The 23,351-nt window shown below is 43.3% G+C and overlaps 2 protein-coding genes across 9 annotated transcripts in view; one reads left to right on the top strand and one right to left on the bottom strand.

Annotated features, from left to right (window-relative positions):
- GPM6B (glycoprotein M6B) overlaps window positions 1-1,904 on the top strand; it is an 89,393-nt gene extending 87,489 nt beyond the window's left edge. For all 4 annotated transcript variants that reach the window (XM_075194837.1, XM_075194841.1, XM_075194836.1 and 1 more), the window contains one exon: window positions 52-1,904. In XM_075194837.1, coding sequence (XP_075050938.1) covers window positions 52-201 — 150 coding nt within the window. In that variant the 3' untranslated portion in view covers window positions 202-1,904. The remainder of the gene's footprint in view (window positions 1-51) is intronic.
- Window positions 1,905-6,256: 4,352 nt separating this feature from the next.
- Window positions 6,257-23,351, bottom strand: part of OFD1 (OFD1 centriole and centriolar satellite protein) — a 69,810-nt gene continuing 52,715 nt past the window's right edge. For all 5 annotated transcript variants that reach the window (XM_075194828.1, XM_075194824.1, XM_075194826.1 and 2 more), the window contains 4 exons: window positions 15,160-15,290; window positions 14,330-14,473; window positions 8,756-8,811; window positions 6,257-7,462 (listed from right to left, as the gene is read on the bottom strand). In XM_075194828.1, the coding sequence (XP_075050929.1) occupies window positions 7,417-7,462; window positions 8,756-8,811; window positions 14,330-14,473; window positions 15,160-15,290 (377 nt within the window). In that variant the 3' untranslated portion in view covers window positions 6,257-7,416. The remainder of the gene's footprint in view (window positions 7,463-8,755; window positions 8,812-14,329; window positions 14,474-15,159; window positions 15,291-23,351) is intronic.

The following is a 23,351-nucleotide window of genomic DNA, read 5'->3' as shown; positions in this document are numbered from 1 at the left end:
TTTGCCTCTTTGACACGTTTACTAGCCACCGTGCTCACCCTTCTTTTGCAGATTCACTTCCTCATGATTCTGGCTTCTAATTGGGCCTACTTAAAGGATGCAAGCAAAACGCAGGCCTACCAAGACATTAAAGCTAAAGAAGAGCAAGAACTTCAAGATATCCAGTCACGGTCAAAAGAACAGCTCAATTCTTACACATAAAATAACCATAACAGCATGAAAAGCAGGAGCATTTATGACTAATCAATTAATGCAAGTATATGATTTAATAATAATAAAAAAAAAAAATGTGCTACTGGATGTGATTTTGTACAGTTTAAACAAGCTCCAGTGCATAACAATGGTGTCTCTATTTTTCCCCCACACATTATTGATCTCAGGCATTTTAAATGGAAGCGTTTTATAAGGTATTGGTCATCATTTTCTTTTTTATTTTCTCCGTTCCAAAATGGGGACAACAGAGGTTGAGACTTTGATTACATATTTGGTTATTTTCATACAAGGAGCATGTTTATTTCAGTATGTCTAGGTACATGTAAAGCCAAACCATTATAGAGTGGAGGCATTTTGAAATGAAGACACATTTTTGAATGTAACGGATATTCTCAGCAATGTCAGAGCATCAAGAAAGCAAGTGGGTCAATATGTTGGTGAACAGTAATGTTTGTACATAAGACAACAGAAACATCTACTCTGCATCAGGGGACATCCATTTTTTTTTCCTTCCATACCAGTTTAAAAAATACAGTGGAAGCAGCTATTGTGTGGACTGACCCAGTATTGGTGAGAGTGCGCTGTATTCACTAGGAACATTGGACATCACTACAACCTGCCTAACACCTCAGTGATGTCACTCCTTTGAGGGGAATTAATTAGATTGATTGAATTTTGGGTCAGCCCACATTGTTTGTAGGTGACGGGCTAAAGTAAGACGTATTAATAGTGTTTAGTCTTGGGTAATGATGGCAAACACAGTGGTGCATTGGACGTATAGTAGTACGTTGTTGCTGTAGGTCACTTTTATATTTCCATGGTTAATTGTGATTTTCGTTATGTCAGTTGCACTTCCTAAATATGAAAAAAAAACAAAAACAAATGTGAACTGTAGCCGGTAGGTATGTATAGATTGCCAGTCTACTCGATGATCTACAGATATTTCTAATTGTTGAAATGTGAACAGACAGTGTTCAGATATTGTTTGTCTACAATCCTGAATTGACAATATTATTTTTTGTACACTTTAAAAATTAAGTTGTTAAGGGCTCGTACACATGGGTGTAAAAAAAAAATGCAAACAAATGACCACTAGATTAAGCATGGACAAAACCATTTATTTCATCCTCGCTGTTAACAGAGTGTTTCAAGCAAGCACATTCATGAACCATCTTAAAGCTTCCCTGCAGTATAGTGTACTATGCGCCTAATAAGCATTCCCGTATTACATAGTGTTTATGCCACTGAACAATGCAGGTCAGGTGGTGTGTTTACAGGGGCATTTACAGATAGGATTGTCTTTAGGAACACTCGTTAAATGCATGAAATTAGTGCCCATGTGTATGAGACCTAATTCTACTTAGAGAAAATGTAACATAATAGCTTAGCTTTTTGTTAATGCCAGTGCATGAAATTTGTAGTTTTTTTTTCTTCTGCGATGCAGTTGATTGTTTTAGCCCAGTGTCCTAATGTATGGATAATGAAGGCAATTGTTTTCTATTTTGTGTAGTTGATTGAAGTTTTCTTTTTGATCTCTATTTAGTGTAATATTTTTATGTAAAAAAAAAAAAAAAGTATTACATTTTGCTATGTATAAATTTTGTAACCTAACAGTGAATCAATATTTTCTATCGGTGCCAAGGGCTTCCTGTAGTTATATCCAAGTGTTATAATAAATATTTGTAGATAAACCTAGTGCTTTTGTGGTGATTTAAGATCTGTTTTTACTACATCTGAATGTTTAAAATCATAGCAAAAAAAATACCTAATTTATAGGTAAGATTTACATTTTCCCAAGAACTAGATCATTTTCAGTATGCATTTTGTTTTTGTCTTACTACACAGTATATTATGTGCACATTGGCTACAATTGTATGCAGACATACGCAAAAGTTATTGGTTAGTATTCACCCCATCTGATGATATTGTGTTTGGGGGTCGGGCATAGACAACACTGCATACACCCCCACTCACAAGACATCTAGAAATAGAGCAACATGATACTTGTCAAATAAACTGTAGCAAAGCGTATCTAACCAATTGTTAGGCCTAGGATAAGGGCTGAATAGTTAATAGGATAAATGGCTGAAAGACGATTTTTCAATAAACCCAAGGAGCTGTCTGTGGTTTGGGTGAATGGATATAACATGGAAATAGTCTTTTAAATCTGTCTATGCAGTAACACCTCAGGGTTAGTAAGCAATGGATATCTGGCAACCCTTCCATTCAAAACCCTTTTTGCTTTCGTGATTCAAGGACTTGATGTTGATGACTGGTCAAAAAGAAAGATCCTGCTTCTAATATGACTGATCTAAACCTGGGAGTGTGGTTCTCCAGTTCAATTTCTCCTTAGTCCAGAGCTAACAATTGGCTCTCATCCAGTAGACTATTGCAGGTACTTGAACATGGAAAAATCTGTTAATGAAACATTTCAATAGAAAGTGTAATGCTGACTGAATGACTCGTAGCAACCACTTGTCTGGGGGTAATCGTCTACCACACAAGTAGCGTGTTCCTGAGTGTAAGGGAACAAAGAAGAAAGTGATACATTTACCATTGGTCTTCACTTCTCTGAAGGAAGTCCATGCACTTGACACAGCCCTTCTCATAACATCACGGGTGTCTGTAAAAAAACAAACAAGAAAAACACCTATTTGTGACCTTCCAGAGCCTTTTGTCATCCCTGGTCAAACCCATTGTTGAAAGGGCTTCGTGACTGGACCATCTCGAGGTTGGAAAATGACCTGCAAGCTTTATGGCAGGCTTTTACCCCATCAATAAACCGAGACCTGATTAAATCTGGATTTACCAAAATAAGAAAATCCACAGATGTAAGGACCAGGTCTGCATGGCCTGCTCTTGATAGTTGCAGAGACCAATAGGTCTGGTGTATAATGAAGTGATGTTTTGAGAAGAGCTCAGCCTTGTCAAACATAATGATACTGCTGCATGTGAAATCTTATATTGGACTTTGAATGTCCAGTCAGTGGGGTCCATTGTGCATCTTACCACTGACAATAACTCATAAATCAACACCTCCATTGTGTCGCTGACCGAAAAATCAAATGGCGGAGGCACTTGGCGTGTGGACATGATCATGACTGAGCACAAAATGCCCCAACATTTATTTTCACCATCTCTTCCTGCTTTATATGTATTTTGGGAGGCTTGCTTTCTACCCACCAGTTGGAGCTAGGTGGCAAGCCGACCAATGCACATATATAATTGCAATAAAGCTGTTTGTGGGGGGGAGTGTATTTCAAGAAAACAGACTTTTTGTGTCTGCGGAAAACTTCACCCTTAATAAACTTCACCTACAATTAAATTATAAAGATACCAGATTACTCAGAACCAGCAGTCTGAAGGCTCCAATGGTCCAAGACTGCCATCCTCGGCTCCAAGACTGCCATCCTCGGCTCCAAGACTGCCATCCTCGGCTCCAAGACTGCCATCCTCGGCTCCAATGGTCCAAGACTGCCATCCTCTCTGTCTTTTTTTTTAAACTAACACGGGGTTGTTGATGCCCCTTCTTATGAGCGTGAATAAGGTTCACAAAGGAGGGGGCTTTAAAATCTGTAAAAGTGATAGCAGAGGGCAGGATCACATTGCTGGATTGTTGGAGCGCCTTCTATATTGTAGTGACTGAAGGTAAGTAAATCTAGTTGTTTTTTGTTAAGTTTTTGGGTAGAATTCTTTAAAGCTAGGCTGAACTTGATACTCTGCTCAAGTAATGACCAACAATCTCACTTTCCACTTTGCCCACAGGTTTGGCCATGTTGCTTCTGAGTCAGAGCACATAGGGGTCCGTTAGTAAGGTTGGAAGATGGCAGATAACCATATTTTCAGGCATGCTTGATGGCTATCAGATGGTTTTAAAATCATGTGGCAATAGAGAGACACAGGCAGATGGCTGTTATGCAAGAAACAATTTTCAGGCATGCCAAGATTAACATCAAATCTATTTTGTTTGTATCATTCTCTGAATGCAGTTGGTTACACACAAGGTCACCTTTAGTGAATGTATACTATGCTGGCACCAACTGATAAAAATTACCCAGAAATAGTGAACATATTCAATAATTTCACGAATAAGTCCCATTCTTCCTGTACAAGTATTCTCAACAGACAAGCCAGCATCAACGCCCCCAAAAAAGTAAATGCAAAATATAATGAATGATCTCCTGGGGAAGCCATCAGCAATAATGTGAAACAAGTAGAGGACATATGATAGTGTAATTTTTTCTAGTCTGAACCCAGTGGCTTCTGAAATTGCCAGTTGTCTAGGTGGGGCTATGGTAAATGTAACGGATACCCCTTGCTTTGGGTATTTTTTTATTTATTTTTTTAAGTTTAAATTGGTATTATTTTAGCCCTAATTTTAGCTGCTTTTTAAAACTGTTTAAGCAAAATACATATTAAGTGCCATCCCCCTGGTGGCTCTGCAGTGAGCTGTTACCATTACACATAGTCCACATGTTCATTTTTTTGGTATAAAAACATGCATTTGTGTACTACACACACACTCAGAAAAATGTATGCATACATCGGAGGTAGATGCGGATGCATCTTCCATTTGTGACTCCTTGCGCTTAGAGCAATGGGATGGGGCGTGCAAGTGTAGGTTAAGTACACTAAGTGTAAGTTCACGTAATTGCGGCACATTTAGATCAGTAAGTACTTGCAGATACGCCTGGCTGGAGGCATATCTGTTGCAGGTGGTCAACACTGTTAATCACCAACACGGACCTTACCAGTATTAAAATATAAATAATTCCAAACTGGCTGAAAAAAAAAAATAAAAAAATAAAAATAAAATTACCAGTACCTGGGCTGGCTGTGGCAAATTTGGGGAGACATAGCATGGTATCCTCCTGAAAAAGCCACAATCATACCAGGCTATAACAGACAGATTGGGCTGGTGACACTATACAATAGGGAAACCCACTGTGCTGAGGCTCCTCCCAATACATCTGCTCCTGGGTGTTGGGGTAATTGATTAAATTAAGTATTTCAGAATTGTTTCATGTGGCACTACTGGTGTTAGCAAGCCCTGGCAGACAAACTCCTTGGGTACACTGGTGCTTGTCATACCATGGCTGCCAGGGCATGATGGTACTTGTGGAACTATGGGAGTCTCTGGGAAGGGTGAAATTAAAAATCATTTCACACATTTAAATTAAATAGAATTTTTTTTAAAAAAGGTACAAATTTATTATGACCGTATTGTAATATTACAAAAAAGTCAGATGTATATGATGTATGATATGTAATGTATGAAGGAGGATGGATAGTGAGAAGGCAATGGGGATTCTCAGAGAGTTCACTAAATGTAACACAATTTTAGTAAAAATAAAACCTTTTCAAAATGTCTAGCCCACTAGCCCCCTACGTCGTGGTCACGCAGAGAGAGGCCAGAACATTCTGGGTGGGGAGGAAGCAGAATGATCGTTACCTGATTTTCAGATAAAACATAACTGGAAATGTATTATTTTGCTGGCAATTTTGGGGCATGGCACAAAAAACAAAACAAATGCAAAATTATATTGTACAAATAAACTTACTAGAGACTGCAACCGCTGAGTTTTTAAAAAAAAAAAAATAGTCCTAAAGTAACTAGTTTAGTAATTTTAGTCGGGTACATTACAAACTATTTCCTGTATGTGACAGTGTGTAAATGGGCCATTCATTTTCTTTTTACAGTAACTTTTAAAAAAAAAAATAATAATTTAGATAAGCACCCATGTAAGAATCTCAGATTTCTTCAATAACTTATTCCTGTGTGTAATGTTGGTGCACATTACGCGGCTCTGTACGCTGTCCTACGGAAATTTAGGCACGGGCTGGTGGAAACTTGTTGTGAAGGGTTCAGCGTGCATCCTGTTCTACAGGAAATGGAGACCAGGGTTGGAGGAGGCTCTAAAAGGCCTTAGATTTGCCTTATTTTCAAGTGCTGGTTTTATTCAGTTTTGGAAAGTAAAATTAATACCAAACCCGTAATTACAAAGTGTTTCCTGGAATCTAACAAGGAATGAAAACACACTAGTTCACTTGCAATTTTAATAGAAAAACACATTTTCGGCCCGTTTAGGTCGATTTTTCTTTGTATTTTCCAAAAATGCAATTGGTTTTTATACAACATCTGACAAAGTCTTCTGGACAAAAAAACCCATTGTATGATTTGGGTGAGTAGTATACAAAAAAATATTAACCTTGATGTTGGAATGTGACCAGCCTCGAAAGAACCAGAACAAGCCTCAGCAATAAAGATCTAAACTTCAACCTGCTCTTTCTAACCATCATCAACCTGACCAACATTACAAAGCTATGAGAACAATGCAGAATGGACCAGCATCCCAACACAATATTAAATGGCATAAGACTAATTGTAGAAAAAATTATATACACAGACATTCTTGTCCATATAAATAGTATGCATAAAAAAATGTATTACACCATACATTAATATAAACTCTTTTAAATAAAGCTGTAAATGCACATCTAAATGTAACATACAAGTACAGTATGGAGCATTTTTATATACTAGCATTTTATTATTCCAGATGTTTTTGGTGATCTTATGTTTACCATCTACAACACTTATGTATGCGTCTCAGGTACGCGTTTTTGGAATGTCACAATGAATATCTAAACCACAGGGTAAGTGGACATTTGTTGTACCCTTAATAACATGCTTACGTCCCACTACTTTTTGCCAAGCGAGTAAAAAATCTGGGATAATTGGATGAGTACACACAGAAAACAGATAAGCGCCATTGGCACTTCTTACTTTTGGTAAAATATTTAAAAACTAAAATTATTTTACTTATTGTGATATAACATTGCTTCTGCTATGTCAAACAATTTATATAGATTTGGCTAAAACAGGTCAGCTTTGTAATTTTAAAAAATTCTGGAAATAAATATTCAGAACATTCCTGAAAACACATGAAAATGTATCTAGAACAAATGTTTCTACTTAAAAAGGATAGGAAACTATTTCTTCCCACTTCCTTTCTAATGAGTAATTTGTAGACAGAGGGGTTAAAAGAGACAGAAAAATATATGCAACAATTTCAGCTATAAGACTTGGCCTTTGACAAAATTTCCACATCAAGTAAAAAAAACATGCTGTGCTGGTCATACAAATGATTAGTTTCGAAATTCAAAGGACTTGGATTTATCTTGGAAAGAGGAAACGACTGTTTACCAGAAATCCTCATCTGCTTCTCCGGGAGAGTGAGCTGTGATACTGAAGATAGAGAAATGATCTTAATAGTCAGAACCCTGCAAGATTAGTCTCACAATTACATTTAAACATACAGTGCAGAAAGCAGGAGTGAGTGATCTGTATAGACAGTAAATTTTATATGGATTCAACATGGATTTTTGTAGTGGTAAATGATGTTCTCCTAAAGCAGAGTGTGGTTCTGATTGAATACTGCTTCAGAGGTAGCCAAACCGCAAACGCTAAAACTTTCCCACTCAAATCTCTTCCTGTTTATCTGCTTCTTAAATACTCTCCCTTTCAAGGCTTGTAAAAACGTCCTTCTGTTGGTGGTGGGGAAGTGTATGGTGTAGACTAGAGGGATACTATAAATTAGGAAAAGAAGTTTATTTCTAACGTGCTTTGAGGAAAGAGGGTGAAAGTATTTTAATGAGGGGGTATTTGTTCATTTATAAAATAAATTTGTACTACAACACTTCTTTCAGAGCATTTAGTAAAGTGTTTTTGAGAGACCTGATTTGAAAAGGAGAAGAGGAAATTATGTATTTGGGAAGTAGTTTGAAAGAGAGCAGAGATGGGCAAGTGCTAGCTCTACTCCAACCAGCAGCTGGCTATCATCATCTATATAGTGCCACTCATAGCCGCTGCCTCTTCTCTTCTGCTTTGCTCTCCACATACTTTTCTCCTAGAGTTCCCTTTTCCACTAGAATTTCCTGAATTAGAGTATAATTAGGCATTGCAAATTAGACTCCTGATGTTCCCAAATTATCAGGTTAAGTGGTCATTCTGGAACATTATTTGAAACCAATTTCCCCAGGGATTGATTGGGTGAGAGGTGGCTCCTGTAGCACGAAGCTGGTGAGGCTGCTTTTCTTACTTTTTCATCAAGACACTCTTTCAAAGGAAACATACATGTTCTTTACAGCATAAAATAGGACACTTTCTCTATCAATGAGCACCATGCTCTGACCCAGTAAGCCTTGCCCTTTACACACATTCATCCAGTAAATAAAAGGTCACAACCAGACATGTATTGTGCAGCGATAACCACCATTGGAGAGATGTCCTCTTTTTAGGAATGGGAGAAATTGAGGAAGATGATTAGGGAAACATGCCATGACATAAGAGAACAGCTACAGCATATGATCTGTTACATATACCTATGACTAACATGGGTAAGCACAGATGTAAGAGCTGTAAATACATATTAAGTTGGACCCGCAAAGAGAACTAAGGATGGGGGAGAGTAGCTTAGTGTGCATGAAGATCAGCATTTGAATATCAAAGCAGTAAAAGAGGTTAATCTCATTCTTTTACCTTTCATTAAATAGTTTCTCTTCAATGGACTCCTCTTCCATAGATTCCTTGGTAACCTGAAAATTATAAAGTGCATAAGATTCAAACGTGATGGCTTAGGTAAGTGCACAGGACCCTGCTACATACAGCTCAGTTCATACTGTACGCAGCAGCTGCGAAGATAACTGGCTGGTGCTTAGTGGCTCTCATCATGATGACATCAATATGATAAATGTATGAAAGCAGAGGAAACCTTTGCAGATGTTCAGGACACTAGGACACGGCATGCTGATGCCTTTTTTTGTGCTTAATAAACACAGCAAAATGTTATTTATCCATTTCTAATAATTATTATTATTTATTTCTGTTAATAACATGTTATTTCTTCTCAAAACATTTATAGATGAGCAAAAAAGGGGGTAATTACAGAAAAAAGAAGAGGGGACATATGAGGTGACAACGAAATCAAAAAGGGAACAAAGGGTCGTATTGTGCACCTCCATAAACTGCATGTAACAATATATAATTTCAATATAGCAATACACAAAATAAAAAGACGTAAAGAACAACCAACAAAACAGAAGAAGGAGGTATGTTGGAGGAAACAGTGTAGGAAAAACAAGGGAGGGAAAGGTGGAGGAGGGAAGTCACTGGAAGTACTCAGTCCAGGGGCTCCAAGTACAGTCAAAGTTATTAGAAGTGTGATGGCAAGTTTATCAAATGAATTTTTTTTCTAGTATTCTCCAAATCCAATTAATTATGGAGAAGGTGGAAGGAGTTTCCGGATTTTTCTAGTATAGGGCAATCTGACATTTCGTGGCACTAAGGATATGAGTAATCAATTTGTGGGTATGTTTAGAGATATCTGGAACACAGTGGGATAATAAAGAATTATAAAGAAAATGGAATGATAACATCAGTAATATAAGTGATGAAGTGATGTATTTCCCTCCATAGAGGAACTAATTTTGGGCAGTGCCAACAAACATGAGAAAGAGTAGCCACGCCAACAAAGAGGAGAGGAGCTTATGTGGATCAAGATACCATCGGTAGTGAATCTTAGGATTAGTGAGAAGGCTTATAATGCAAATGGAGGTTTTAGAAAAGTAAAGTCTGATGGCCTCACAGTCCTCGGGGTCGAACGTCTCTCCCATATACTCCCACCATTTGAGTTCATGTGGATCCTCGGGGAGCTCTTGGTGTTGCAAAATAAGGTGATAGAAAGTAGAAATGAGACCCCTAGACGGGGACCTATTTGTGCTAAAAGATACCAGTAAGGAAATTTTATGTATCTCGGTGGGAGCGAAAACAGTATTATACGGATGTCTGATTTGTAGATATTGATAAAAACAAGAGGTGGGGACATTGTCTGAAGGTCTGCAACTGTTGGCTCCTCCTCATTTTTTCCCAAGTCATTAAGAAATTTAGGGGCATATTCAATTAAGCAGGCACACCACGGCTACACATTTAAAAAGTGTCAATACGATACCCCAACATCGCAGATTTCCCTTCGTAACCCTATGGGGTGCGAACAGAAATCCGCAGTGTTGCGGTATAGTGTTGACATTATCTGTGCATAGCCGCGATGTGCTGGTTTAATTGAATATGCCCCTTAATGTCATGGTGAGTCCACCCTGGGAATAGAGTCCCAGTAGGAATTGTGGATTGTTCCATAAGGGATTCATGCACCATGAATTGGGCGAGATCATAGGAGCAAGTGCTGCAAAATTGCCAAGTAAAATGCGAGGGTGGGAGGTAAAGTCGTACATAGATTATCTATGTTCCATCCCTGTCCCTCACCATGCCACCCCGCTCCTTTCCTATACCCATCCTCTCCCCCAGCCCCCATCTCTCGCTGCCCCACCCCTCACCCTAACTCTATCATCCCTGACAATCTCATCCACATCTCCCCTCTTCCCTCCCTCCCCTTCTCATGTGCCCTCTGGAACTCCAGGTCCATCCGTAACAAACTGGCCTCCATCCATGACCTCTTCATCTCCAACTCTCTAAATCTTCTTGCTATCACTGAAACCTGGCTTACTTCTTCTGACACTGCCTCACCTGCCGCCCTCTCCTATGGGGGCCTCTCCTTCACCCACTCCGACAGACCGGATGAGCGTCCAGGAGGTGGAGTGGGTCTCCTCCTTTCCCCCAACTGCACTTTTCGGGTCATTCCCACTTTACCTTCCCTCTCCTTCTCTTCCTTTGAAGTACACTCCATCCGGCTCTTCTCCCCCATTCACCTCCGTGTCTCAATCATCTACCGTCCCCCAGGCCCCGCCTCCCTTTTCCTTGACAACTTCGCTTCATGGCTCCCCCACTACCTTTCCTCTGACCTTCCCTCCATCATACTTGGTGACTTTAATATTCCTATTGACAACTGCTCTGACCCCGCCACCATCAAACTTCTCGCCCTCTCCTCCTCCTTAGGCCTCACTCAGTGGACCTCTTCCCCCACCCACTGTCTTGGTCACTCCCTTGACCTTGTCTTCTCTCACCTCTGTGATCTCTCTGACTTCTCCAACTCTCACTTCCCACTCTCTGACCACCATCTCCTCTCCTTCACTCTGTCCTCCTCCCCTGCTCCTGCCTCGCCCAAAGCCACCCACACCAGGCGCAACCTTGACGCTATTGACCATACCTCCTTGTCCTCCTCTCTTGAAACTCTCCTATCACCCCTTCCCTCCCTGGTCTGTCCTGACCAGGCGTCCTCCCTCTACAATCTCTCCCTCTCTACTGCCCTGGACGCTGTCGCGCCGGCCTCTACTGTCAGCAGACGCCGCATTATTCCCTAGCCCTGGCACTCGAAACTCACCCGCTTCCTCCAAAAGTGCTCTCGCACTGCTGAACGCCTCTGGAGGATCTCGTTCCCTGGCCGACTTCCTTCACTTTAAATTCATCCTCTCTTCTTTCTGCTCCGCCCTCTCCCTCGCCAAACAATCCTTCTTTTAGTCCCTCATGTCTTCTCAGTCCTCCAATCCCCGCCGCCTCTTTGCCACCTTCAACTCCCTACTCTCCCCCCCACCCCCTTCTGTCCCATCTTCCCTGTCCGCTTCTGACTTTGCCACCTTTTTCTCTTCCAAAATTGAGGCCATCAGACTGAACATCTCCTCCTCCCCTTCTCCCGCCTCCCTCTTCGTTTCACCTCCCACCAACACCCAACTCTGGTGCTCCTTCGGCCCTACAACAGGTGAAGAAGTTTGCTCTCTCATTCTTTCCTCTCCACCCTCTATCTGCCCTCTCCATCCCATCCCCTCTCACCTCCTTCGCTCTCTTTCTCCCACACCTTTTCAACCTATCACTCTCCTCTGGTGTAGTACCCCAATCTCGACCCCACATCTCTTGCCAACTATCGCCCTATCTCTCTTCTCCCCTATGCCTCTAAATTACTTGAGCGAATTGTCTGCAGCCGCCTAACCAGGCACCTCTCGGACAATTCCCTCTTTGACCCTCTCCAATCCGGCTACCGCCTCCTCCACTCTACCGAAACTACCCTGGCCAAGGTTACTAATGATCTCCTATCGGCCAAATCCAAGGGTCATTTCTCCCTACCCATCCTCCTTGACCTTTCCGCAGCCTTTGACACCGTGGATCACCCCCTTCTGCTGCAAACTCTTCTCTCTCTCGGCCTCTCTGGTTCTGTCCACGCCTGGTTCACCTCATACCTCGCTAACCGCTCCTTCTCTGTATCCATGTCTGGTTCTTCCTCCTCCCCCTACCCTCTCGCTGTAGGAGTGCCACAGGGCTCCGTTCTCGGCCCTCTACTCTTTTCGCTCTATACTTCCTCCCTTGGTGCTCTCATCTCCTCCTTTGGCCTTCAGTATCACCTTTATGCTGATGACATTCAACTTTACATCTCTTCACCTGATCTTTCCTCCACCCTCCTCGCTCAGGTATCTGACTGCCTCTCCGCCATCTCCTCCTGGATGTCGGAGCACTTTCTCAAAATCAACATTTCCAAAACTGAACTCATTGTCTTTCCTCCTCCCAGCCTCCCATCCCACCATGACCTCTCCATTGTCGTTAACAACACCACCATCTCCTCTGTCACCCAACTCCGCTGCTTGGGTGTCACCCTTGACTCCTCTCTCTCTTTTGCCCCCCACATTCATTCTCTTGCCAAAGCCTGTCGCTTCCAACTACGCAACATCGCCCGCATCCGTCCCTTTCTCTCTCAGGAGGCCACCAAAACCATCATACACGCACTCATCATCTCCCGCCTGGATTACTGCAACCTCCTCCTCACCGGCCTCCCCCACTCCCCCCTCTCCCCCCTCCGCTCTATACTCAATGCGGCCGCAAGACTCATCTACCTCTCACGCCGCTCCTCCTCTGCCTCCCCTCTCTGCCTTGCCCTACACTTACTCCCCTTCCCCTACAGAATTCTTTTCAAACTCCTCACCACCACTTACAAGGCTCTCTCCCACTCTACTGCCCCTTATATCTCTAACCTCCTCTCCATTCACACTCCCACCCGCTCCCTGCGCTCGGCCAATGACCGCCACCTCTCCTCCACTCTGATCACCTCTTCCCATTCCAGAATCCAGGACTTTTCCCGTGCAGCCCCCCTTCACTGGAATGACCTCCCTCGCTCCATCCGCCTCTCTCCTACTCTGTGCTCCTTCAAACGTGCACTCAAAACTCACCTCTTTTTCAAAGCCTACCAACCATCCACTTAACCCCCATCTCCTCCACTCATTCTCCCCTCTCTCCCATTCCCTCAACTGGCTCCTCTTGTGCCTGGTCTGTTTAACCCTCCCTTAGGATGTAAGCTCGCTTGAGCAGGGCCCTCTTCCCTCCTATCTCCTTACCCGTTCTTCTGCTCCGTGTCTATTGCATCTGCCTGCCTGGAGTTTCTGAAGTATTGGTACTTTTGTTTATTGTTCTGTATAGTCTACTGTTTGTACTATGTGTGGCGCTGCGGAAACCTTGTGGCGCCTAACAAATAAATGATAATAATAATAATAATATGTTGCGGTTTGAGCCATAAAAGAGTTGAGGGTGAATAGAAGTTGGAAATACCGGCTTCAATATCAACACAAGCTCTCATATTGTGGGATGAGTATAAGAAGATGCATTGAGTGAGATGAGTGGCCTGGTAATATTTGAGAAAATGAGGGACACCAAGTCCGCCCTCATTGATAGGTCTATGAAGTACTTTCATTTGGAATCTAGATTTTCTGGCTGACCAGATAAGTTTGGGGGATACTTGTTGGAGCATTTTTTAAAGTATTTGCAGGTACCATGAGAGGGAGGGTCTGAAATAAACACAAGAGACGGGGCTAAAGGTTTTACTTCCATAATATATTTGTGTTCATTTATTTGCTTTTGCTGTGCAACACAAACAAACCATTATTATATTAGCAAATTTAACATTGCTGTGCAAACTATAAATACATCACAGGTTTATTCATTTGGGGCACATTAATAGGAGACTAACATCATGAGAGAAACTAAACTGACAAGTGTCCATCTCACTATAAGTCATGTATGATCAGGACCAAATGTCTGGGTTTACCCGGTCCCATTCTACAGGAATTCACAGAGGTAATCAGCATTATAAAAGAACATTAACTCCATATGACGGCCGTTTACCTTGTCAGACTGCTCCTCTGCTCCTTTCTGGAGGAGCAACTGCATGTACTTGTCCAAGGGATTCCCTTCTTCGGGATTGCTGCCCCTTAGAGTTTCCTCTTCTTCTACAGGAGATGTTTTAGACTCTGCTATCAAGTCCTTAGACTAAAAGACAAACCATCAAGGGTATTATTTTGTAAACCAATTTGAGAAAATGCTTTGTAAATAAAATTACTCTTTGAAAGGTCTCATTTATACTTTATCCAGAATGTTTATTTGTTCTGTAGTATTCTAGGAATGGTTCATTACAGAAGTTATGGAAACAAGACTGCTTAGGAGCAGCAGCCAGTTTACTTTTCTGGAACTCTTAATCAAGGACTCTTTATTAAACCATTTTATTGATTACCAGCAAACATCAAATAGAAAATGAACCACAGAAACTACTTTAGTACTGTACAATAAATATTTTGTAAAAATAAATGTATTGATAGACATGTACTACCTTGTGATTTCTAATAACACTGTTTATTTTTCAATCTTCAGTACACTAAAGGGTTTTACCTATGTCAGAAACAAGTGCAAATGTGATTAGTGTTGGTGTAATTTAATATTTGCAATTTTTGTACTACAAACAGTTGTTAACTTGGAATTATAATTTGGTAGTAAATGGTAACAGTGTAAGACACAAAGCTAGTCACTGTCTATCTATGGGCTCACTGGACATTAACTTTTCTGGCTTACAGGTCATTTTATACTGACACAGAAAGAAAAAACATTAGTTTTATATTCCAACATAAGACTACAGCTTTATGACCTCAGATATAGAAAGAAACAAAATAAAATGACATTACCTCCTGCTGGTGATCTGCGTTCTTAAGGATTTCTCTATGTGGTTCTATGTTGTGCTCTTGAGGGTCACTTTGCTCACTCCGGGCATCATTTCTGCTGTGCCTTGGATTGTCAGTTTTATCCTGACTATTGACTGAAAATGAAAACAAACAGGTTGTTACTGCAATGCTAATCATGGGATTGTCACACGGACAGGTCTGCCTATCTGGATGTGGTACACACAATCCAAACCCACTAACTACATACATGTGACTGGGGTGCAAAGTCCATGGGTGTGTTGAAAATTTCTAGCCAATTATCATTGTTGAACAATGGGATCAAGGTATGTGAGGGCTAATATTTTCATAAGGTAAAAACGAACATAAAACTGTGCATATTGCCAGAATAAAATTGTGCCTCTGACCATTGTTATCTCTCTTTCCTGCCATTGGGGAACACTGACCATGGGGTATAGTAGGTGGACCTGAAGCTAGGGCAGTTCAACTATTCAGTCTGTAGCACCTCCCCTATATAGCCCCTTCCACCTGGAGCTAACTTCAGTTTATTTTAGTGCCTTTTAGAGTATGGTGTTCTTTATTTAGGGCCCCAGCCCTATGTTATTATATATATTTATTTTTCAGTGTTACTTTTCTTGGGGGGGGGGGGGAAGGGCTACCTTAAGGACGCTTCCCAAAGTGTGGATAGCCTGTGAGCCTCTTATACTATGGGTCCTTGGGGGTCCTTTGAGTGAGGTGTGCAGCCTTCTGGTTTCCTTCACCTCGTTTAACATTGCAGCCCTCTCTGCTCTGAGCGCATGAAGAGTGGTGTGCTGCACGTGTCGCTAGCCTTCCCTTTTTTAAAATGAGCAGTTCTTAAGAAGAGAACGAGTCGTCTGGGGATGGAAGTACTGTTGGGGGGGAAGAGACTTTGGCGAGTATGTTCTCTTCCCTGTTTGTTTTAAAAAAGGTGGGCTTCCACAGCAGAGGTGCAGATTTTACAAACTGCTCTGGGTTCCTCTCTCCTGCGGATTTCCTCATCTGTTAGGTTTGAAATTAAACAAAAAAAAGAATTAAAAATCCATTTCTCTTAGTCCATTAGGAGACACTGCGAGACACTGGGGTCCAATAGGTGCTCCTGGAGTCAAGGCACTTCAATCTGAAAATGTTGGGAGTACAGCTCCACCCCTACTATGCTCCATTCTAGAGGGAACTATACTCAGTTTTTTTTAATATCAAAGCCCAGGATTTAGGGCCTAAATAGGAAACACCAAAACAGACAACCAGCCAACAATCAGAGCAAAGGGTGGGAGCGCAATGTCCCCCAAAGGACTAAGAGGGATGAATTTTAAGTATCAAAAATTCTCTTTTCTATGCCGTCCTATTGGGGGGACATTGTGATACAATTGGGACATTCCAAAGCTGCCCCTAAGGTTGGGATTGTTCTGAAACGGCTGCACATAAAAAACCTTGCACCCTAAGCTAGCATCATGAGATGCAAATCCCTGTAACTTGTAGAATTTAGCAAAGGTATGGACAGATGATCACGTAATAGCCTGGCACAACTGTTCGGCCAAAGCATAGAGATGCGCGGCCCACAAAGCACCAATAGCGCTGGTCAAATGAGCTTTCAGGCCCACTGGCGACGGCCTAGCCGACTGAACATAAGCCAACCGAATAGTCAAAGTGATCCAATGAAAAACCATTCTTATGCGCATTGTATAGCACAAACAAATCGGTAGTCTTGCGAACCGAAGTGGTACAGTCTACATAACACTTAAGAGCTTAGACCACGTCAAAAGCAGCAAGGATGCATCAGAGGACTGCGACGGAAGAAATGAAGTCCAAACAACGATATCCTGGTTTAAGCGAGACTGCAGACTATTTTAGGAACAAAGGAGGGCTTAGTGCGAAGCCTTTCCAGTCCAAATAAACATCAAAAAGGGGGACTACAGCACAACAGCCCTAACTCGGACAACCGATGGAGAGGAGATCGAGAGTAAGAACACCATCTTCCAGGAGACATAACGGAGAACCAAAGACACCAACAGCTAAAAAAGACTCTATGGTAAGAGTCCAGAGCACCAAATAAAGATCCCATGGCTCAAAGGGTGCACAAAGTGGGGTTGAGCATGGAGAGTCCCTTGCAGGAAGGTCTTTACATTCCTCATACCTGGCGACTTACGCTGGAAAAAGACAGAGAGCAGAATCCTGTATCTTCAAAGAAGATTGACAGAGACCTTTGGCGAGACCCACCTGAAGGAAGGAGAGTAACGAGAAAGGTTAAATCAGAAAGTGTGGAAACTCTGCCTCTCACACCAGAGAACATACAACATCCAAAATCGGTATTAGTTTGCAGAAGAAGATTGTTGTTCAGACCATGATAAAGGACAGAAAAATGAGTGAGAGAAACCCCTAGATCAAAAGATCAGGGTCTCAGGAGCTTCTCTGTCAAAGCCAGACGACCTAAAGATGTTACGATCTTGATGCCTTAGTCAGTATTAGCACAGGCTTACCTAGGGCGCGAGTCTAACGGCCTTCCGGTCTTCACCAAGAACCACCGCAAGGTAGTGTGGGCTTAGCTGCCGAAGAGCCGCAGGTCGCGGCCCCCAGATTAGCCTACTGACGTAAGGGAGAAAGTTCTAAGTGATGGCAGGCAGACAAGAAAATAGACAATGCGGTGCAAGTACAGGCACTAACCGTGAATTCCAGGCGTAGGAGGTCTGGAACAGTAACCGGTAGATGCACGGAGGCAATGGGTGCGTGGCAGGATCCAGAGAATAGTCGGTAACACAGCCGGGTCGGTACACAGAAGGTATCAGGTATACGGTGCCAGAGGGAGATCCAGAGAATAGTCGGTAACACAGCCGGGTCGGTACACAGAAGGTATCAGGTATACGGTGCCAGAGGGAGATCCAGAGAATAGTCGATAACACAGCCGGGTCGGTACACAGAAGGTATCAGGTATACGGTGCCAGAGGGAGATCCAGAGAATAGTCGGTAACACAGCCGGGTCGGTACACAGAAGGTATCAGGTATACGGTGCCAGAGGGAGATCCAGAGAATAGTCGATAACACAGCCGGGTCGGTACACAGAAGGTATCAGGTATACGGTGCCAGAGGGAGATCCAGAGAATAGTCGGTCACAGCCAGGTAGGTACACAGGAGTAGGAGGAATAGAGGGGGAAACAGGGAGCAGGATCACAGGAGTCAGGACACAGGAACTGTAGCCAGGAACAGGAAACACATTGCTCTGACACAGGCAGCGTGTCAGAGCAGGGAAGATATAGTAGTTTGAATTCCCCGCCCAGGAGTCACATGATCAGCAGCAGAGAGAAGCAGGAAGTGCGGCAGCGCTAACAGAAGCAGCGCTGAAGATATGGACACCGCTGTCAGCTCCCGCTGATAGCGCAGCGGAACGGGGACCAGGTAAGTTCCTAACAGTACCCCCCCCTTCAGGGGTGGCCTCCGGACACCCTATAAGGCTTTAGAGGGAACTTGGTATGGAATTTCTTCAACAAATTCGGAGCATGAAGGTCTCGTGCAGGAATCCAAGAACGCTCTTCAGGACCGTAACCTTTCCAGTCAACCAGGAACTGCAAGGAACCTCTGGAAATCCGAGAATCTAGAATCTCCTTCACCTCAAATTCCTGATCTGGTGCAGAAATAGCAGCAGGAGGTCTTCTTGAAGAGAAGAATTTGTTAACAACAAGTGGTTTGAGAAGGGAAATGTGGAAGACATTGGGAATCCTTAAGGTAGGGGGTAATTTTAATCTAAAGGCCACCGGATTAATGACCTCAATGATCTTGAAGGGACCGATAAATCGGGGAGCGAATTTCCTAGAAGGAACCAACAGGCGAAGATTCTTTGTAGACAACCACACTTTGTCACCAGGAGTGAGTAGTGGAGACGGTCTTCTTCTTTTGTCAAATGCTTTTTTACTGATGGCAGAGGTGTGAAGTAATTTGCGTTTGATAAGATCCCACCTAGACGAGAAATCCGATAGAAGGGAATCCACTGCAGGAACCCCAGAAGCGGTTAACTCTTTGAAGGGTGGAACTTTAGGATGAAATCCCTGAAGAGCAAAAAAGGGAGAAATGGAGGTAGAGTCGTGTGAATTATTATTGTGGGCGAATTCTGCCCAAGGTAATAAATCAACCCAATCATCATGTTTAGCTGAAATGAAACATCTGAGGAATTTCTCCAATTCTTGATTCGTCCTTTCCGTGAGACCATTACTTTGCGGATGATATGCAGAAGAGAAATTTAACTTAATTCCACAAAGACGAGAAAAGGCCCTCCAAAATCTTGCCACAAACTGAGTTCCTCGATCAGAAACGATAATATCTGGACAGCCGTGTAGGCGGAAAATTTCTTTAATGAAGAGTTGAGCCAGAACAGGAGCAGAAGGGAGACCTTTTAATGCCACAAAATGAGCGGCTCGGGAAAGGCGATCGGTGACCACCCACACTACTGAGAACCCTCTGGAGGAGGGTAAATCTGTGATAAAATCCATGGAGAGATGACTCCAAGGTCGATCCGGAATTGGCAGAGGCTGCAGCAGACCGTATGGAGCTTGACGAGGAACTTTATTCTGAGCGCAAGTGGAACACGCCGTCACAAACTGTCGAACGTCCGAACGGATAGCCGGCCACCAATAACTACGGGAGATAAATTCCAAGGTCTTCTTTATACCGGCATGACCAGAAAAACGGGAGGCATGAGCCCATTTAAGGAGTTTAGTTTGGAGATGTGGAGGAACCAAAGTCTTCCCGTGAGGAATGATCACCCGAGTAGGAGTAGTAGCCAAAATACATTCTGGATCTAGAATAGACCTAACACTCTCTTCTTCGGTATCCATAGAATCAAAGGAACGAGAGAGGGCATCAGCCTTCTTGTTCTTGGACCCTGGTCTGAAGGTAATGATCATATTGAATCGTGAAAAAAATAACGACCATCTGGCCTGACGGGGATTGAGGCAGGATGCAGTTTGTAGATAAAGCAGGTTCTTGTGATCCGTAAAAATAGTAACAGGAAATCTGGCTCCCTCCAAATGATGTCTCCAGGCCTCCAAGGCCAATTTGATAGCAAGTAGTTCTCTGTCTCCAATGCCGTAGTTTTTTTTCGGTGGATGAGAATTTACGAGAAAAGAAGCCACAGGGAGAAAACTTTCCAGTAGAATTCTTCTGAGACAAAATAGCTCCTACTCCAGTGGAGGATGCGTCAACTTCGAGAAAAAAGGGGAAGGAAGAATCTGGCTGTTGAAGAATCAAGGAGACATGATGGCGATGAGTAATAATATCAGGTGAAAAAATAAGAATATCGTCAAGGTAGATGACAACAAATTGATACAGGAAATCCTGAAAGACTTCGTTAATAAAATTTTGAAAAACCGCAGAAGCGTTACAAAGTCCAAATGGCATGACAAGATACTCAAAATGCCCATCGTGCGTATTGAACGCCGTCTTCCATTCATCCCCTTGTTTAATACGGATAAGGTTGTAGGCCCCTTTCAAATCCAGTTTAGAAAAAAATTGAAGCTCCCTTGATCCTATCAAAGAGTTCAGAGATTAATGGTAAGGGGTACCTATTCTTTTTCGTTATGGCGTTGAGGCCACGGTAGTCTATGCAAGGACGCAATCCGCCGTCCTTCTTTTTTACGAAAAAGAAACCTGCTCCTGCTGGTGACGAGGATTTCCGGATAAAACCCCTGTTTAAATTCTCCTTAATATATAGGGACATGGCCTCTGATTCGGGTAGAGATAATGGAAATACCCGTCCTCTAGGTGGTATCTTGTCCGGCAACAATTCAATGGAGCAATCCCAAGGTCTATGAGGGGGTAACTTGGAAGCCTCCTTTTCAGAAAAGACATCAGAAAACGAATGATATTGAGGAGGAATACCGGAGGGTGTTGGGAGACAGCCCATAGCGGGTCTATGAATCCTGGGAAGACATCGGGAATGACACTCTGAACCCCATGCAAGAACTTCCGGTTTCTGCCAATCTAAAATGGGGGAGTGAAGTCTGAGCAAAGGTAGGCCTAAGATCAACGGGTTGATAGCCTTTGGAATGACTAAGAAGGAGATTTCCTCAGTGTGCAAGGCTCCAATGCGTAGAGACATGTTAACAGTTCTGTTCTTAATGGATCCTCCAATGATACGACTGCCATCTATAGCTGTAATGGCAATAGGTGGATCTAAGGGTTGCCTAGGCAATGATAACCGCTCTACAATGTCAGCTCGTAAAAAGTTCCCCGCTGCACCGGAGTCAATAAGCGCTGGAAGAGACAATTGTTTATCAGTATATTGCAGAATAACTTGGATAGAAAAACTAGAATCCATAGGAGAGAGAATGTTCATACCTAACTTAGTCTCTCCGTCATCAGTTAGGTCCGATCGTTTCCCGGGCGCTTCCCACATTGACTCAGGACATGACCGGGTTCCCCGCAATAAAGGCATAAACGATTCTTGAACCGCCTCTCTCTTTCCTCCTGGGATAAACGTGCTCTTCCCAACTGCATAGGCTCTTCCTCCGGTGTAATAGGACTTTGGAAGCGAGGAGCCAAACGGAAAGTAGATCGACGGGAACTCTCTCTCTCCCGAGTGCGTTCACGGAAACGTATATCAATCTGGTTACAGAGAGAGATCAAAGCATCCAGGGTAGTGGGTAACTCTCGGGCTGCTAGCTCGTCCTTAATACGATCGGACAAGCCTTGCCAAAATGTGGCCACTAAAGCTTCATTGTTCCAACGAAGTTCGGCCGCCATAGTGCGAAATTGAAGGGCATACTGGCCCAGAGTAAGGGTACCCTGGCGCAGACGGAGGAGTCCAGAAGCTGCACTGGAGACTCGTCCGGGTTCATCAAAGATGCGTCTGAAGGTTTCCAAGAAAGTGGCACAATTATGGAGAATGGGGTCATCATGTTCCCAGAGAGGGGAAGCCCAGGCAAGCGCTTGACCAGACAATAAGGAAATAATATAGGCGACTTTAGTTTTCTGTGTGGGAAAGTTCCCGGGCAAAAGTTCGAATTGAATAGCACACTGGTTCAAGAAGCCTCGGCATTCCTTAGGATCCCCATTGAACTTGGGTGGGTTAGGTATGCGGAGTTGAGAGGTGGTGGGAGCAGATACAGCTGAACCGCTTGGAGCGGGGGCAGGCTGTGGGGCCGGAGCAGGTGGAGGATTAGGAGCTGCCACCTGAGCTGCTTGGAGCGTATCCAACCTGTTAGACAGAGTCTGCAGAATCTGTAATAACTGTTCTTGATTTTTCCCTTGTTCCTCAACCTGAGCCGCCAAGTTATCCAGTAGTACTCTCGCAGTGGGATTCCCTGTCGCTTCCATCAGTTAGATAAGGGGTCAGAGCAAACTGTTACGATCTTGATGCCTTAGTCAGTATTAGCACAGGCTTACCTAGGGCGCGGAGTCTAACGGCCTTCCGGTCTTCACCAAGAACCACCGCAAGGTAGTGTGGGCTTAGCTGCCGAAGAACCGCAGGTCGCGGCCCCCAGATTAGCCTACTGACGTAAGGGAGAAAGTTCTAAGTGATGGCAGGCAGACAAGAAAATAGACAATGCGGTGCAAGTACAGGCACTAACCGTGAATTCCAGGCGTAGGAGGTCTGGAACAGTAACCGGTAGATGCACGGAGGCAATGGGTGCGTGGCAGGATCCAGAGAATAGACGGTAACACAGCCGGGTCGGTACACAGAAGGTATCAGGTATACGGTGCCAGAGGGAGATCCAGAGAATAGTCGGTAACACAGCCGGGTCGGTACACAGAAGGTATCAGGTATACGGTGCCAGAGGGAGATCCAGAGAATAGTCGATAACACAGCCGGGTCGGTACACAGAAGGTATCAGGTATACGGTGCCAGAGGGAGATCCAGAGAATAGTCGGTCACAGCCAGGTAGGTACACAGGAGTAGGAGGAATAGAGGGGGAAACAGGGAGCAGGATCACAAGAATCAGGACACACAGGCAGCGTGTCAGAGCAGGGAAGATATAGTAGTTTGAATTCCCCGCCCAGGAGTCACATGATCAGCAGCAGAGAGAAGCAGGAAGTGCGGCAGCGCTAACAGAAGCAGCGCTGAAGATATGGACACCGCTGTCAGCTCCCGCTGACAGCGCAGCGGAACGGGGACCAGGTAAGTTCCTAACAAAAGAGAGGCAATGAAGAGAACTTTGAATGGGAAGGTCGGGATGAAGAGGCAACTGGAAGGG

The sequence above is a fragment of the Mixophyes fleayi genome, chromosome 2 (assembly GCF_038048845.1).
Source record: "Mixophyes fleayi isolate aMixFle1 chromosome 2, aMixFle1.hap1, whole genome shotgun sequence".
In the NCBI taxonomy this organism is placed as follows: domain Eukaryota; kingdom Metazoa; phylum Chordata; class Amphibia; order Anura; family Limnodynastidae; genus Mixophyes; species Mixophyes fleayi.
Note: the sequence above shows the minus strand (reverse complement) of the source record. Positions and strands in the feature narration are given on the sequence as shown.